General features: G+C 41.5%; 1 protein-coding gene and 1 non-coding gene across 2 annotated transcripts in view; both read left to right on the top strand.

Annotated features, from left to right (window-relative positions):
• The first annotated feature begins 580 nt into the window (after nucleotides 1–580).
• The window catches only part of TRRAP (transformation/transcription domain associated protein), a 153,623-nt gene continuing 136,918 nt past the window's right edge, over nucleotides 581–17,285 (top strand). Inside the window, exons 1-9 of the mRNA XM_065412772.1 lie at nucleotides 581–1,421; nucleotides 2,473–2,569; nucleotides 3,450–3,584; nucleotides 3,959–4,008; nucleotides 7,370–7,480; nucleotides 8,137–8,241; nucleotides 9,080–9,163; nucleotides 10,264–10,320; nucleotides 17,033–17,158. Coding sequence (XP_065268844.1) covers nucleotides 3,485–3,584; nucleotides 3,959–4,008; nucleotides 7,370–7,480; nucleotides 8,137–8,241; nucleotides 9,080–9,163; nucleotides 10,264–10,320; nucleotides 17,033–17,158 — 633 coding nt within the window. The 5' untranslated portion in view covers nucleotides 581–1,421; nucleotides 2,473–2,569; nucleotides 3,450–3,484. The remainder of the gene's footprint in view (nucleotides 1,422–2,472; nucleotides 2,570–3,449; nucleotides 3,585–3,958; nucleotides 4,009–7,369; nucleotides 7,481–8,136; nucleotides 8,242–9,079; nucleotides 9,164–10,263; nucleotides 10,321–17,032; nucleotides 17,159–17,285) is intronic.
• On the top strand, nucleotides 3,725–3,869 carry LOC135885227 (small nucleolar RNA ZL1). The gene has a single exon (XR_010561742.1). It is a non-coding gene; the product is annotated as a small nucleolar RNA ZL1 (small nucleolar RNA).

Below are 17,285 nucleotides of genomic sequence, written 5' to 3'. Positions count from 1 at the left end.
AGACACCTGTATAAACCAATGGATTAGAAAAATGAAGCAGAGAAAATCCCTATCTGGGGTGCTAATGAAAAGCTCCTAGAGAGGTAAGAATTTTGAAAATAAAAATCAGTTTTCTGGTAATAGAATAAATGTATTTTGGTATATTTGGTGATGTGCATCTTGCAGAATTTTGCATAAAACACTGTATAAAAATCTACAATAGACTGACCTGTGCAGGGCTTAATATCCCATTAGAAAACAGGTGAAGTACTCTGCCTATTTCCTGTATCATATTCCTGATGGTAGAGAAAAAAATGCCACCTTAAAAAATCTTCCCAAAACAGATGAGTGATGAATTTTTATGTGTCATAGAGCTAATAATACAATACAAAGCAATAACATTTTAGGCCCCAATCCTGCAAGCCCATAACTCTTTGCGTGTAAGTAGGTTTATTGAATGGACTGGGATTACTCCCATGTAGTTACAAACACATAAGTGTTTGCAGGATAGGACCTTATTTTGTATTATTTCTTTCATACAAACTGGATGACACTAGGGTTTTGGAGAATCATGGCAGCCTGGGTAAGATGAGTTACTTTTAATAAAAAATATTTGATTGTAAAATAGTCCAAAGCATAGAATGAGAGAGATGAGCTCAGTACAAAATATATCCCCTTTATTATTAACCGATTGTTTCTTGCAGTACAGCTTGTTAACTTGGATGACACTTCTATGGTTTGTCATGCAAATAAAGTTTCTGAATCTGACTACTATCTGGGGAATCGTCTCCCGCAACCCACCTTCCAACATTTTACTCTATTCCCTTCTATTTTCTATTCTATACCTTGCTCATCACCATTGTAATCAAGAGCCACTGAATCAGTATAGCTGACTTTTCAAAAGAAACCATTGAGCAGAAACAAGTTTTGCCTCCTTAGCTAGGGTAGTTGTTGATTAGTTTTTGCTTTCATTCAAATCCAGTTATTTGGTCCAGTCCAGTTCTATGGAAGAATATATACCTCAGCACTTCACACAAGGAGTGGGGTGGGATAAAAATCATTATACACATTATAGACCAACAGGGTTTCACAGTAGTTGAGTTTCTGCACGCTCTGTGTCCATGCTTAATTCAGCAGCGGGCTGTCAGCTTATCTTCCATCTCCTTTCGGCTCACGTTTTTAGTGGGGAAAACTTATTGTTTCCGATCCTTTGAAGCATCTTTCTTCTACAGCTAGGTATTTAGAGCAGGGGCGAACAAAGCGCCTTTCGTTTTTAACCTCGCCTCTGTCTCGTTTCTGTCACACAGTCTTGAGTGCCTGTGTTTTCCAGCTGAAGCTGTCGCTTTAACAGCAGGGCGGATCCTCTGCGGGAGGGGCGGCTCTGCCCAGGCGGTCATGGTGGGCCTGCTGCTGGGACCTGACAAGCGCCGCAGCTTCCGAGGGTAAATACCGGGGCATGTTGAATAGACAAGCACAGGCCGGAGTTGGGGGGTGCTGCTGATGCTTTAACCCGCAGCATGCCTGGGGCCTGGCGGGCACCGCGCCTGCATGGGGGGCAATCGGCTGCTCCGCGCCACCGCCAGCGGGTGGCCGGAGGGATTTGGCTGGGCTGGAAGCCCTGCGCCTGGTTCTCGCCTGTCGCGCGGGGGTTAGGAGGCCGGTGTAGCGGCGCTTGGTGCCTGGCCGGGGGCACTGACGCTGCGGGGATGGGGAGCCCCGGGCCCCCAGTGTCTGCCTGACCCGGGCGGCCGGACCAGGGGCCGGGTGGGGGGTCTTGGAGAGATGCGGGGCAGCGATGCGCAGGAGGAGGCGGGGAGCGAAGCCGTTTGCAAGCGGCGGCGGCCGGAACTGAACTTCGGCAGCTTCCGTCGTGCGCTGGGTGCCCATGCGCCGCGCCCGGCTGCGGGCTCAGGCTGGAGGCGACAAAGGAGGGACTCGCGCGAGCTGGGGGCCGGGGCGGGCAGGTAAAGCCAGGGGCGGGCCGCGGCGGCAGCCCGGGGACAGAGCAGACGCGGGGGAGGTATTGTCCGGCCGGGGACTAGGCCCGGGGCCGCCGGGGTAGAGCCTGGGGCCGAGCAGTCGCGTCCCGCAGAGGCCCTGTCGTGGGGAGGCCCGGCAATGTGTGAGGGGGAAGGGATCTGGCGCTTGGGGGAGGGGGAGACGAGACCCTGCTCTAATGGGGGGGGGGCAGGGATCTGGCGGGGTGGGGGAGTGCCTGCCTAGCTGGGGGCTGGAATCTGTCAGTGGGGGGGTTGGAGGCCCTACCGGGGTGGGGGGCAGAGATCTGAGGGGGGGGGCAGTCCTAGCTCTGGTGGGGCTGAGGGATCTGAGGGTGGAGGGAGGGTCAGGAGCTCTGGCCTGAAGGGTTGGCGAGATGGCACAGATGTCAAGGGCTTTGACCTGAGAGGAAATGGGGTCTGGTAGAAGGAGCTGGATGCAATATCGCTTTTGTGCATGTTTTTAAAATCCGTAACAGGATTCACACAATTACAGGGTCAGAACATTGGCTGGAATGGGGTCAGCATAGATGGAGTCCAATCAAAGAGAAGGTGCCCCCCTCAGTCAGGAGAGAGCCACCGAGACAGAGAAGGTAAGGGTAGAGAGGAGCTGAGACTTCTAGGTTGTATTTCCAGGGCTGTTATGAGCTGCCTTCCCGTTTGGGCAAATCACAGAACCTCTCTGTTCCTGGGGGCTTCCTTATCTTTAAAATGGGTAGACCAACTGTCAAAACTTTACAGGTGTTTTGTGACATTTAATCAATATTTGCAAAGAGATTAATATGAAAGGCGATGTAAAAGTGATGTAAAAGTGCAGTGTGTTTTTATTGAAACATAGATTGATCTGAAAGCTAAACCAAATTAAGAGGTCAGCTGTGACAGAAAGTTAGCATGGATTGTGAAATGAGGTCAGCAGTAAAACTCTGTGACAGACAATGAAAACTAAAACCAACTGAAACTCTACTGCTTTCAAGTTTTATTACATATTGGAAACTCAGATCTTGTTTGTGGAAAAGCTTGCTTCAGGTACCCTGAAACTTTGTTGAGAGGTACTTAAAAGGACATTATCAACTTGAAATCCAGTCAAGTTAAAGAATGCTGTTAAAAGAAGTTTATGTTGTGCTTCCACCTATGTTCCACTGTATTTTCCTAATCTTTTAAAACGTTTCTCTCCCCTATTGCCATTTGATAGACCCACAGAAACAAGAGAGAAAACTGACTATATGCAATTCTGTAAAAGACCTAGTAACAATTTTCTCTGATTTTTTTTCCAGTTAAATGTTATGAGTTGCAGTTGTAGGCTTAAATACATATAACAAATATGATTTTTAAATTGATGGTGCCCCTTTAAAATAATGTCATAGGAATAAATCTAGATGATGGTGTATCCACCAGTAAGTTGTCCTACTTACAATGTTTTTTTTTGTTTGTTTTTTGTAGGTGGACTGATATTTTTTTTTCTTTTCTTTCCAGTTTTTTAATAAACTCTAATCTGGTCCAAAAGAAAAATGGCCTTTGTTTCGACACAAGGGCCCACTGTGGTTGACCAAACCACTTTGATGAAGAAATACCTCCAGTTTGTGGCTGCTCTAACAGATGTTAATACACGTAAGTTTATTTTCTATTTATTAAGGAAATGTAATTCTTCCTTACTCATTTGCTTCAAGGAGTTCTCTAATATTGTCTATTGAGTTGGTTGGTAAACTTGCATGGGGTTCGCTTTGCATTTCCTTTGATCCTTGATGTTTGAAGAAGCAAAATGATGAGCATTATTTACTTGAGCCTTAGAGAAGTGTGTGAGTATGAAGTGTGAGTATGAAATTGTGTGATTGTGAGAAATGTGTCCCTTTCAACTGGGCAATGATGGCTAAACTGATAAGATCTGATTGCTTCTTTCACCTGTGAATGTTTAATGGTATTTGTCAGACTTTTTTCACATATTTAATTATTCACTTGACTTTGCGATTTTTTTTTCCCCCCAGCCGATGAAACAAAATTGAAAATGATGCAAGAAGTCAGTGAGAATTTTGAGGTAATTACAAAATAAACTTATTCTTGAATGATTTAAATGCAATATTTCTTGTTCTTGGTGTGTATGCAATCTGGATTTCTGCTCTTGTTTTGTTACTCATTGGTTCTGTGTTTAAGTAAGAAAAGCCTTATTTCATTTTTAGAATGCATTACATGTCTCATTTCAAACTTATTAGCAGAGTTATTGGAGAACTATAGGCTGTGTCCTTACAGGATTTCTCTTTCTCAGATAATTGTTTTAATAGAAAATCTTTGTTCAGTAAGTAAGTTTTGAATAAAGAAACTAATCAAAATGTATTTGAATTTTACCTCTCCAGTGTTTACTGCATAACCTGATAAATTTGTCTGTGGAATTGTTTCTCTAACTGAGTTCAGGTCTACATTTAGCTCTCTTGAAGTAGCGGGCTGTGTGTGGTGTTTTTTTTTTTATTTTTTTTTATTTATTTTTTTTTTTTTTGGTATTGAGATATGCAGCAGTTTTAGAGGTGAGGGTGAGTTGTCAAGTGGGGATTCCTTCCTTGAGGACTCTAATGAAGTGGAGGTGACAGCACTGACCCTTTTCAATTCTCAGGGTCGGTTCAGCTGAGCAGGAGAAAATAGTTTATACATAGTATGTTCATCTGGGATGCATAAGAGGTACCATGTAGAAATATTAGCTGCTAGGTTTGCATTTCTTGCTCAAGAAATGACACCATTGTATTATATTACACTAAAATCTGAATGGAATCCCCTGTTCTTATGTGTTGGCTTTTATTTAGAAGTACTGAATTCTAGGTACATTAGCCAAATATAATTTAATCTGGGACATTTGGGCAAGAATATCCACATTAATGAAAAATGCCACATGATGTTTAATGACCAGTGCTGAGGACCTCTGTTCTATGTCTTGCCCAAAGGTACATCCTGCAGGATGTACATCTCTGACCTTGCCATTGAATGAATTGCTGCTCCACTTCCTCTTGCCCCTGGGTTATCCATGGAGATTTCTCATCTAAGTACTGATGTGACCTAACGCTGCTTAACCTAGGGGCACGCAACTCAAGCTAATATAGCTCCACCATCGAGAAACTAGTATTAATTACAAAAAAGCCAAATATTGAAAGCATTAAGCCAGGGGTCGGCAACCGTTCAGAAGTGGTGTGCCAAGCCTTCATTTATTCACTCTAATTTCAAAAACCTGAAAAGCTCTGTTAATAAACCATATGACTGATACAATACTTTATTAAAGATCTCCATATTCTGTTTAATTATCATGCTCAACTTATGGTCTAGAACAGGGGTCGGCAACCTTTCAGAAGTGGTGTGCTGAGTCTTCATTTAGTCACTCTGATTTAAGGTTTCGCATGCCAGTAATAAATTTTAATGTTTTTAGAAGGTCTCTTTCTATAAGTCTATAATATATAACTAAACTATTGTTGTATGTAAAGTAAATAAGGTTTTTAAAATGTTTCAGAAGCTTCATTTAAAATTAAATTAAAATGCAGAGCCCCCCGGATCAGTGGCCAGGACCCGGGCAGTGTGAGTGCCATTGAAAATCAGTTTGTGTGCTGCCTTTGGCACATGTGCCATAGGTTGCCTACCCCTGATTTAGGGAATACTTCTTTACCTGAATACATGTATTTGTTGCCTATGCAACTCTGACATCTGTGGCAATCTTTCCTCTCAGTCTCTTGCAAGTATGTGTCGGATGAATTTGGATTGTCATTCTTCAAAAATTGCTGCAGGAAGGGAGAATGTTTTTCTCTTCTCCCTGTTCCAGAACTTCCTGGCTGCTGCAAAGTTGGGAGAGAGCTAAGAGGTCTTGAGTATATTCCCATCCTGTTTTTGAGCCTGTCTCTCCTGAGTTGCTCCAGTGTCTGCTTCTGCTGCTGCTCATATCTTTTGTGCATTAGTGGGAGTCTGACAATGACTAGATTCTTGTGAGTTTTGCCCTAAAAGGCCCTGAAGAGCAATTCTGAAATTGACCAGAGTCCTGTTAATTTCACTTTTATGCTTCTTAGCGAAGATACATGGGAAGAAGTCTTCATAAAGCAGGAGTGAGACCTGTGGATGTGTGGTAGCTTTTGCTTCTTGCACTGGTTGGTGAGGTCAGTGAGCATCATGGATTTCATGCCTGTCAGAAGTGTTGAAGGGTGTCTTCTCTTCTCTGATCCCTTCAGCATGTGGGGGGAGCAGAGTTAGCCTGCACTCTCCCAGTTCTTCTATAGGGCTGGGGAGTCAGAAACATCACCAGAAGGAGAGTTTGGTCAAAAAGGGAGAGACCATAGGACTGAGGAGAAGAGGAGGCACCGGATGGGCAGCTTCTTTCTTGGTTTTGGAAGGTAGCAGGGACAGGCCTGCAGTTCCTGCTTCTGCTGCTGAGTCTTAGCTGATAAGCGCCCTTTTAATTTTAACAAGTTTTAAACGGTTTCTCTACGGTCCTCCTATTGTATCTACCTGCTATCTTACACTTGCATTGTAAGCAGTTTGGGGCAGAGAATGTCTTTACACAATGCCTAGTATATTGGGATCTTCCTGGTTTATGACTAAACTGTACCGCAGATCAAATAATAAAATTGGCTGTATAACTTGTGTATGTAAAGGAGGAATGTGAATAAACAGCTGAAATATTTAACTATAATTCATAAAATACTGCATTCTTATTTATGTCTAACCTAAATATTTGTGTTAGAGACATTCTGGTGTACTTTCGAAGTTTACCTAATATTGTTTTGTTGAATATAGCTGAGAGCTTCTAAGGAAGGATTAGGATGGCTAAACTAGGCTTCTGAATTAAGTGCAGAATTTACAAATGGAGGAAGCTTGCTCCTTGGATACTGTCCCCAACTTCATAGCAAACAAAACAGCAGCATGAGATCAGTCTTCACAATAAAAAGAAGTAGAAATGTTTAATTCTAACTTTTGTGGTACATACATCTGCAGAAATAACTGTAATCTGCACTTAGTTGTGGATGAGAAGGCTTGAATGTCATTGAACAAGTGAGTTCACTGCATCCAGGAATTTCCATTAGCCCTTTCATTTGAAATGGTAACATTTACAGTATTTGAGCAGTTTTTCTAAATGTGAGCAAGGTGTTAGCCTTCCCCTTCTGGGGTATTTTTTCCTATGTTCAATTTTATTCATTTGAATGTCAGTTTTAATGTCCTTTCTATCAGAAGGTGGTTGATGGCTAATACTTTAAAGATTTATTTAAAAAAAAACAAAACCCAAAACCCCTTTTTCAGTGGTTAGCGGCATATAACTTCTATATTTTGATAGTCTGTGTAGCATGTGTATTACAAGTAACTTGGTTAATTCACACTTGAACTGAAAATATTCCTCCTCTGCTCAAAGAGAGTATTTTTTTTCTTTTAATAACTAGAATGTAACATCATCCCCTCAGTATTCTACATTCCTGGAACACATCATCCCTCGATTTCTCACCTTTCTGCAGGATGGAGAGGTGCAGTTTCTGCAGGAGAAACCAGCACAGGTACTCTGTACAAAGCAACAGTTATCTTTTTTTTGTGCAGTTTGAATTTACTAATTCAGAAATGTGAGAGATTAGAGAGTGCTGAGTGAGCAAATCTATTTTTGAATATAGATTTTATATATACACAGAGGCAGAATTGAAAGTCTGTGCTGCTCTCAGTAAGATATTTGTTAAATAAAGTTGGCCATTCTGTTTTGCAAATATATACTTTAATACCTCTCTTCTATCACTTAAAATAGTGTACATGTTACAGTTGGCTCTATTACTGAGAGATGATCACAACTGACTAAGTTTGCATTTCAGAGTTAAAGGCAAAAGTTGAAGCTTTACTGTCAAGTAGTTATCAGAATATTTTATCATTCTTTTAATTTAAATTGCAGCTTAAGAATGCAAATTAAATTTGTGCCGTGCTTTATAGCCAAATATTTGAACATTAGAAGAAACTATTATGTATACTTATATAGGCATTTAATCTATTTGAAGAAAAAGGTTTTTTTTAAAAAAAAAAGCATGTAGTTTGTCATTTTAGTGAATTAACACATTAAGGCAATATTGAATTGAACAAGAATTTTTTTTTTTTAGTGATTAAGGATTGTCCTTACAAAGTTTTGATTATTTAAGTTCTAATAGATGTCTTTGTTCGTTTTGTTTTCCAGCAATTGCGAAAGCTAGTTCTTGAAATAATTCACAGAATACCAACAAATGAACATCTTCGTCCCCATACCAAAAATGTCTTGTCTGTGATGTTTAGATTTCTAGAGGTATTTTTATTTATTTCACTTTGTTAAAACTATGCTTCAGATTTTGAGAGAGATTTCTTTTTCTTCTCCTCCCGAAAAATATTAGGGTAGAATTCTGACCACACTGATGCTTGGGGTTAGATAATCTTTAGAGTCACTTTGGAATGGATTTGTTCCATTTGTTGTTAATTGCACTGTTTGAGCTGCTGGGACAGGAGGGGAGGGGCAGTTGATTAGTCTTCACTGTATGATGATGTTTTGATATATAACATCTCTGGGTTCTATTTTACCCTTATGTAGACTCTTGAAATGTTTACTAGGATTTGACTGAGACACAGAACTGTTCTTGTTAACTTACTCTAGGTAAGATGTCAAGAAAGAACTTTTTTTTCTAGACTAGTTTATTACATAAGTAAAGAGGAGAGGATCAGTGGCCCATTTTAAGTCCTTCCTTCAGATTCTTGCTTGTATAGAATCTAAATGATTGATAACTGAGGCCCAGTGTAACCTGCTCTGTGTGAAAGGATCACTGTCCCTATGAGGAGCCCTATTGACTTTGGTTAATCAATGGGGCTTTGCAAAGGGGTCTGCCAAAGTAGAGCAGGTTGCAGGTTTGAGGCCTAATCCTGCCAAGGATACAGACTCAATATTTCCATTTTAATGGGATAACCGTACACACAGATTGCAAGACTGGGCTCTGATAAGAAACATGTCAAAAATGAGATGTTTTCCTTGTGGCAGTTTATATTAGGCAGAAACTTTCTAGGTTGCTGAGATTAAATTAGAGCTATATAAAATATATTTTTAATGAAGTTGTTTAAGAATACAACAATGGGCTAATTAAACACATGTTTTCCAGACAGAGAATGAAGAAAATGTACTTATTTGTTTGAGAATAATTATTGAACTACACAAACAGTTCCGGCCACCAATCACCCAAGAAGTGAGTTGTATTTTATTATGTGATGTAGAAGAGTTACTCTACATGCTCTCTGTCTGAATTGATATATTTCTGGCATATGTAATTGACGAATATGCCAGAAATATTCGTGCAGGGCACTCAGTGTTTTATAGGAGTTAATATGCTGTGGGTATCCTGCATTTTAAAAATTCTCCTGAGAGTTAATGCTGTAGACTTCAGGATTGTGCCAGGGTTTACACTCAATGGTTTTGCTCTCAATCCTTATGAGCCGTCTGACTAGATTTATTGCAGTGAAGTAACAATCTGCTGTTCTAACCAAATGTGCAACTGACTAGCTTTCAGTCAGTTTCACTCTGATGATATTATTTCTGCCAGATTCTGTGTGCAGAAACTGTGGTACCAGCATGACCTTGGGGAAAAGCCAGAAGGAGAATAAATACATAGAAGGGAGGTGGCAGCCCAAAAGTATCCCAAATGAAAGATAAGGATTGAAAGGCAGAACAACATGGGATGGGGGACCAGAATATTCTGGATGAGCGGGGGAAGGTGGAAGACCAAAATCTCAGGGTATGGAGGTGGACCACCAAAAAGAGAGAATCCATGAGAGGAGAAGAAAAATTGGGGGTATTTTGTTCTGAGAGAAGGGAAGAAAACCAGAATAGGAACAAGGAAGTCAGCAATCTATGTAAGTTCATATACTGTACTCATAACCCTAGTAACAGAGTATCTTACAAGAACTAGAAAACCAAAACTGTAGTATCTCTTCTTCCCCCATCCCACCATTGAGAGGATTTAATGGTTTTGGAATAATGTAATGATTGTATATCTGTGTTTGAATTATTATTGTGAGGGTCTTTCTACTGTCAACATTAAACTTGAATAGCAGTAAACTGGCTTAGTAGTCAAAAGAAACTCTCTCCAAAAGTATCTCCCCATTCCATTTTAAATTTGAGGATTCACCCCCATACTTAAGTGAAATTAATCTGCTGACAGTAATTTAACAAAAGATTCTTCGAGTACATTTTTTCCCCAGTATTGATACAAGGATCCTAAAGTAATGAAATTGATTCCCCTTTCTTCCCCTTCACCCTCCAGTAAGTTTAATATTCTTTTCTTCCTAGATTCATCATTTTTTGGACTTTGTGAAACAGATTTACAAGGAACTTCCAAAAGTAGTGGTAAGTCTTATTCCCTGTGATCACACTGTCTGTGTCCGAAAGTGGTACTACTTATTTTATAATTAGCACAAATTAAAATGACTTTTTTGAAGTTAGTGACATGTAACTAATGCTGTTGGAAGAAAATAAAAAGGTAACTATATAACAAATGTTACATTTTAAAAAGGGAGAAACTAGCAGACTTCTGTTGAGTTCATATATTTTGATAACCTCCAATTTTAGAACACAATCTAACTAGTGTTAGCAAGTGAAGTCATTATTAGTTTTTAGTCAGGGCTTCTTAATTTTTTTGACTTGGAGCCTGATTCTAGAATCAAACACACACAGTATATGTGGTGTGTGTTTGGTTTTTTTTTTTTTTTTTTTTAAATCATCTGCTATGCCTCAGATAACATCTAGTGTTTGGAGGCATACGTTTGTAATTGTGCTCTGACTCAAAGATCTGATTTGAGCCTTTTCTTAACTGCTTAATAACTAGAGTTGAACTTGTAGAGAGACTACTATTTCAATCAATAGTGATTAAAATGAGAGTATTAGTACTCTGTAGTTTAGTCTTATGTTCAAGATTTAGTGTGATAAACACTTCGCTAGTAATAGGAAGTGTGAAACTTGTTTTTCATAGAATCCTAGAATATCAGGGTTGGAAGGGACCTCAGGAGGTCATCTAGTCCAACCCCCTGCTCAAAGCAGGACCAATTCCCAACTAAATCATCCCAGCCAGGGCTTTGTCAAGCCGGGCCTTAAAAACCTCCAAAGAAGGAGACTCCACCACCTCCCTAGGTAACGCATTCCAGTGCTTCACCACCCTCCTAGTGAAAAAGTTTTTCCTAATATCCAACCTAGACTTCCCCCACTGCAACTTGAGACCATTGCTCCTTGTTCTGTCCACCGTTAAGAGGTGCCCGTGGACGGTGTGAGGCCGGTAGCGGCCCCCAGCGCGCCGGGACCAGGTCTTCTTGGAGTCGGGTTGCTTGGGAACGCAGCCCAAAGCTGGTGGTAAACTCCATCTAAGGCTAAATACTGGCACGAGACCGATAGTCAACAAGTACCGTAAGGGAAAGTTGAAAAGAACTTTGAAGTGAGAGTTCAAGAGGGCGTGAAACCGTTTTTGCCATGTTCAATCACACAGTATTTTGATATTTTCCATCATGAAATAGAGATTGGTTTTTTTGTCGTTTTCACTGCGTTGTAAGTCAGCCTTTACTCTAACATAGGAAGAGAGCAGCATCCATGATGTGAGGTCTTAGAGACACTGCAGCTCAGTCGTGGGCTCTGCAGTTGCAGTATTACTAGGCCCTATAACCTCATTAGTGGCCCAGTGTTTTAATAATATTGTTTTTTAATCTATAGAATTTCAGCTTTAAGTCTATGTCCACAAAGATCCCACTGTAGGTGTGAGTGCTTCGAGTGTGAGAGACTGGAATCGTCTAGCCATCTGTTTCCTTCGGAGCTGTCCTTTACGCTCTCATGCCATGTACATGAGGGTATAAAAATGGAGCAGCCCCAACCATCACTTACTTTCTTCTTACTGCCCGAGGCACTGAGTCTTTCTGCTTCCTTATAGCTCTAGGGGATAGGGTCTTTCTGCTTCCTTATAGCTCTAGGGGATAGGGTTAGGGTTTTATAGTTAGTCTCCTCCTCTCTCCCCGGTAACTTTTTTTTCTTGTTTCATTTAAGCTGGTTGACTTTAACTCTTCTACCTCCTCCGAAAGACTCCTTGTTTTCTTTCCGAGTCTCAGGTCTAATGGCTGAGATCTGCCCTGCCTGCGAGACAGCTATGCCTATGAATGATACACATATAAAGTGCCTTTTTTGTTTAGGGGAATCTCCTATCTCAAACAACTATATTATTTATAACTCTCTTTTTGAACACACACAAGGCATGTGATGACCACTTGATGTTTTTGCTGGAAAAGAGAAGATTTTTGACTGTGAGATTCCTGTTCCTGCTTATGAACTTGTTTCAGCTTGTGCTTTGGCTACAAGAGATGCAACTTGGGGGGCTAAGAGGTCTTTTGATTCGGGGAGTCCCTGAAACATTAAGCCTTCTATTTTCTCTTAGGAAAAAGAGAACTGATGTGAATAGGATTTCAGTCTTTTTGAAGAATCACAGTACCAGTGTGACTTTGAAAAAGCAGAGCTCTCTAGATGCAGCTTTGCACCAATCTGCATCACTGGTAGTGGCCAAGAGGAAGGGTAAAAGTCATTATGTGTCTGAGTTGCCTAAGGCTCTTCCTTCAAACTCACATTGGGGTTTCACAGAATCATGGCACCATTCTTTTGATGCAGGGGTGCAGCTTTTGTCTTCATTTATCAATACTGTTTCTTAAGTACAGTTGGCATTGGTGTACTGTATGCCACCAAATCATTGTATTGTGATAAGATATCTGCCAAGGCAGTGGCCTTAATGTTGTGTGTGGAGTCCTCAGCCATTCCCTGCTCTGTGCCATATACAGCGGCATCAAGATCTAGAATAAGGTTGTCGTCTTCCTTAAAAAAACACCCCCAAAACAAAACAAAACCAAACAAACCCACACCCCATCTCAGGAGGTTCAGTCATTGCTCCAAGAGCTCCTTCATTGTTCTAAACAGAAACTGTATAGTGATGAGGAAGACCTCCTCAAGGAATATGAGGACCAACCTGGTCATATTGGCTTTGCCTGATGAAGGTATGACACCATCTACTGCGTCAAAATAGACTATTTTAAGGCCACGAAAGATAGAGATGTAAATATCTGTTTAAAAAGTTAACTGTTCAAATGATTAAAATTGTTTAATCGGTTAACCGATTAAAGGGAGAGAAACCCGGGGCTGAGGGTCGGCTGGCTGGCCTGGGGCTGGAGGTTAATGATTAAGGTTGGCTAACTGGTAAGACTAATGCTTACTGGCTAACCGTTTAATATTTTACATTACTAGTTCAAGACCTCCTTAGAAGAATGGTGGACACTTTAGAGTTTCTGCTAGAGATCATTTAAGAGAGCTGTCCTAAATTATTTAACATTTTCCAGGGTTGCTTAGCCATACCTATTAATAAAGGCATTCTCAAGATAGAAAGTGGGGGCCGCCACAGATCCTTGGCTAAAACAGCCACATCCAAGAGGGCCAACATAGATGCCCTGCTAGATAATCATTGAGATAAGGAGATGCATCACAGCAAGTCACTAGGGATGTTCACACAGTTCTACAGTTGTTTTCCAGACAAGGCCTCAAGATCAATTGAGACATGTCCGATCTCACCCCTACTCAGTCCACAAAATTTATATGGGCGGTGCTGGACTTCACATTGGCATGAGCATACGTTCCTAAACACAGACTTTTCATGAGTCACCTCATTTCATACCTGCGATCTCATCTGAGAACCTCAGTAGGATTCTGTCTCAGTTTACTGGGTCATATGGCAGCTTTACTTATGTGACTCCGTAAGTCCTCTGGTCTTTTCAGAGTTGGTTAAGAACAGTTTATCAGCCAGTCAAATACAACATGGACTTGCCTGTCGGAGTGCCAATGTCTCTGTTTTGGTGGACAGACCCTTAAAAATCTGCTAGGGAATTATGTTTCATCCACCGCCCCCTTAAAAAAAACTCTTTTGATGGATGTGCACATGTGGACTTCCTCTGAATACAGGGAAAGTGATCGTGAGTAGAGTCTGTTACACATAAATGTACTGGAGCTGAGGGCCATTCATCTAGCCCGGAAGGTATTTCTGCTTCTCTTTCTGGGCACCACCACTCAAAGCTGTTGCATTGTCCATCAAGATATGTGTTGTATGGAGAGTCCAGGGGGAGTGAGATCATGCCAGGAAGTGATACACCCATGAGACTGGTGCATCCTACATAAGATCATCCTAGTAGCTCTGTCTTTCAATTACCCAGAATTATTTGGCAGATCATCTAAGCAGAAAGAGCTCCATCACGATTCATGTGTGAGTGGGAGCTGAAAGACTGTTCTAAATCAAGTATTGCTAAACAGAGTTCCCTATTTGCTAGATCTGTTTGCTCCCAGTGTGAACACAGTCTCCAGTGTTCTCTTCCCAAAGAGGAGTGAGTTCAGGATCTGTGATAGATGTATTTCTGATTTGGTGGGAGAAGAACCTGCTCAAGTGTTTCTCTCTCTTTCATTAATTCCCAAAGTCCTTAGAAAGATATATCCGGACAAAGCCAAGGTGGTAATGATAGTTCCAGCCTGGGTGCATCAGTTCTGGTATTCTGACATGATCAATTAGGCCACTTCTGCTACTAAAGCTCCCAGATGTCATTCTGCAGAACCAAGGCCTGGTGCTGCAAACCGACCTGGCGTCTCTACATGTGACTAGCTGATTAAGGTCTGTAGATAGTGACTGTACAAGAGCTTTTGATCCAGAGCAAAAAGGTCTTTGAGAAGCATGTTTCAAGCTAAAGTTTTCTCTCGTGGTCCATTGAAACACATTCATTCCTTGGGTTCTTCTGTTCCAGCTCTTTTGGACTATTTGCCTTTGAAACACTTGGGACGGTAGATTAACTCTGAGTCATGCGACCGCTATATCAGCATATCACCCATCTGTTGAGGGTCATTAAAAAGTGGTTTCAGATTTTCATATAAAGCAATTTATACACTTAACTGTACTTTTTCCTAAATCCCCTGTACTTGGTAACCTCCACACACTTATAACTCTGTAGTATAGACCAGGTCTGTCTACCTAAGTTGCCTTTCATCGACCTAATTATGTCAGTGTCTACGCTACAGCCTTGCTCCCGCCAATGTAAGCGCCATACTGCAGCGACATAACTCTCTTCACGAGAGGCTTATGTTGGTATAGTTAGGGCGATGCAAACACTGCATTACATACATGGGCTGTTGGCTGTCTTGTCAATTTCATGGCAGGAGAGCTGGGTGGCTGGACCCCACTCCTGGCTGGGAACCTTGGCTGTCTTGTCAATTTCAGGGCTCCTTGCTGGTGCCCAGAAACTGACAAGACTGCCCAGCACCTGGCTGGGAGGAGAAGCTGGGGCAGCTGGACTCTGCTCCCCAAGGGGGAGAAGCCCTGGGCGGCTTCCCCACCGCTCCGGGCGGGGAACGGGGAGCAGCAGGGGAGGCAGCCAGCCAGGAGCCCAGGATCCTGTGGGCTCAGTTCCCCACGCTACCCCTCCTAGATCGGTGCAAGCATTCCTAGTGAGGACACGCACCATCGACCCAAGGAGCGTAGTGTGGATATGCACTGCAATGGCTGTAAGTTGATCTAATATAGGTCAACGAAGGCTTGGTCTACACTAAACCCCCAAATCGAACTAAGGTACGCAACTTCAGCTACGTGAATAACGTAGCTGAAGTTCGAAGTACCTTAGTTCGAACTTACCTCGGTCCACACGCGGCAGGCAGGCTCCCCCGTCGACTCTGCGGTACTCCTCTCGTCCAGCTGGAGTACCGCAGTCGACGGCGAGCACTTCCTGGTTCGACGTATCGCGTCCAGACAAGACGCGATAAGTCGAACCCAGAACTTCGATTCCCAGCCGCCGAACTAGCGGCTGGGTGTAGACATACCCTTAGTTTCTAGTGTAGACATACCCTTAGATATAAAGGGGCATAGCCCTAAGACTCTTTCCAGAACAAAGCCATTTCTGAAATCATCCAGACTTTTTGTGGCTTTTGGTGATAAGTCTACAGTGCCAGTTGTTTTCTCTGAAAGACTCTAAGTGGGTTACAGACTGTATTTAGATTTCCTATACATTAAACAAACAACCTCTTCTCAAGGTAGAAATGTTCTACTAGTTCTCAGTCAACTTCTGTTTCTTGTTTCAGGGGAGACTATTTCTGAGATTTATAAGATTGCTAAATTTATGCACAGAACTCCAATTAGCTATCATTGCTCCATTGTGGCAGCTTCGAGATCAGATGCCCAGTTTGGTAGGGCTCTCCTACAGTCATTTTTAGGTAGGACTCCTGTCACCAACCTCCTTGAAAGGTAACTGCTACTTAATCACCTGCAGTGGGATCTGTATGACAAATGCATGAAGAAGAGAGAGGTGGTTACTTGCCTCACAGTAACTGGAGTCCTTGAAGATGGTTTTTGTCCACATGGATCTCATGATCTGCTCTCCTTCCCACTCATGTGGAGGCTTTACCTGCTTATTCTGTATTCATGAAAGAACTTAGTGGAGCTGCTCCATTAGTTATATTCTTTGGGGAATGCAAAGGTGTATCCAGCAAATATTCAGTCCCAGTGGACACTGGTGGTTCAAAGTTTGTGAGCTCACAGCTACAATGGGATCCATATGCACAAAAGCACCCCGAAGAACTCCAGAAAGGAAAGTAAGCCCTTTCCGAAGAATTTAGTAGCAGTAAAAAATACTTTCCTCATGGATTGTATTTTCTAAATGGACAACCTACCCAATTCTCAATAACTGAGGGACAATCTCCACTCATTCTTATATTTTGCTTTCCACAACCACAGCGCTGTACAACTTTTCATGAGTGATGTACCCGAGTATTCGGATTCTAATATCTAAACTGTATTGTTAAATCTGTTCACCTAAATTTGGGTTATTGCTGATTATGTACTCTATGTATCATATGACTTTAAAAACAAACTTTGTATTTCTGGATAATCTAAGCACTATACCCAGATGTATAGATACTTTTCTCAACCTATGTATTATATAATTTTTTTTAACATTAGGTTTAATAAAATTTTAAATCTGTTTCTCTTCTTTAAAACTTCTGCTTTGTGTGTCTGTAGAATCGATACTTTGAGAATCCTCAGGTGATCCCAGAGAATACTGTTCCTTCCCCAGAAATGGTTGGTATGATTACAACAATTGTGGTGAAAGTAAATCCTGAACGGGATGACAGTGAAACAAGAACAGTGAGTATTTTGACTAGGTGACCTCAAATACTGAGTACCTGTAAAATTGGCTGTATGTTAAAGATAAAATCTTATGGAAAACAACTAAAATGGCATGTCCACCCTTTCAAACTTATTAGCCATAGAG

This window comes from Emys orbicularis, chromosome 10 (assembly GCF_028017835.1).
Source record: "Emys orbicularis isolate rEmyOrb1 chromosome 10, rEmyOrb1.hap1, whole genome shotgun sequence".
Taxonomy (NCBI): Eukaryota; Metazoa; Chordata; order Testudines; family Emydidae; genus Emys; species Emys orbicularis.
The sequence above is the reverse complement of the archived record's forward strand: the minus strand, read 5'-3'. Positions and strand labels throughout refer to the sequence as shown.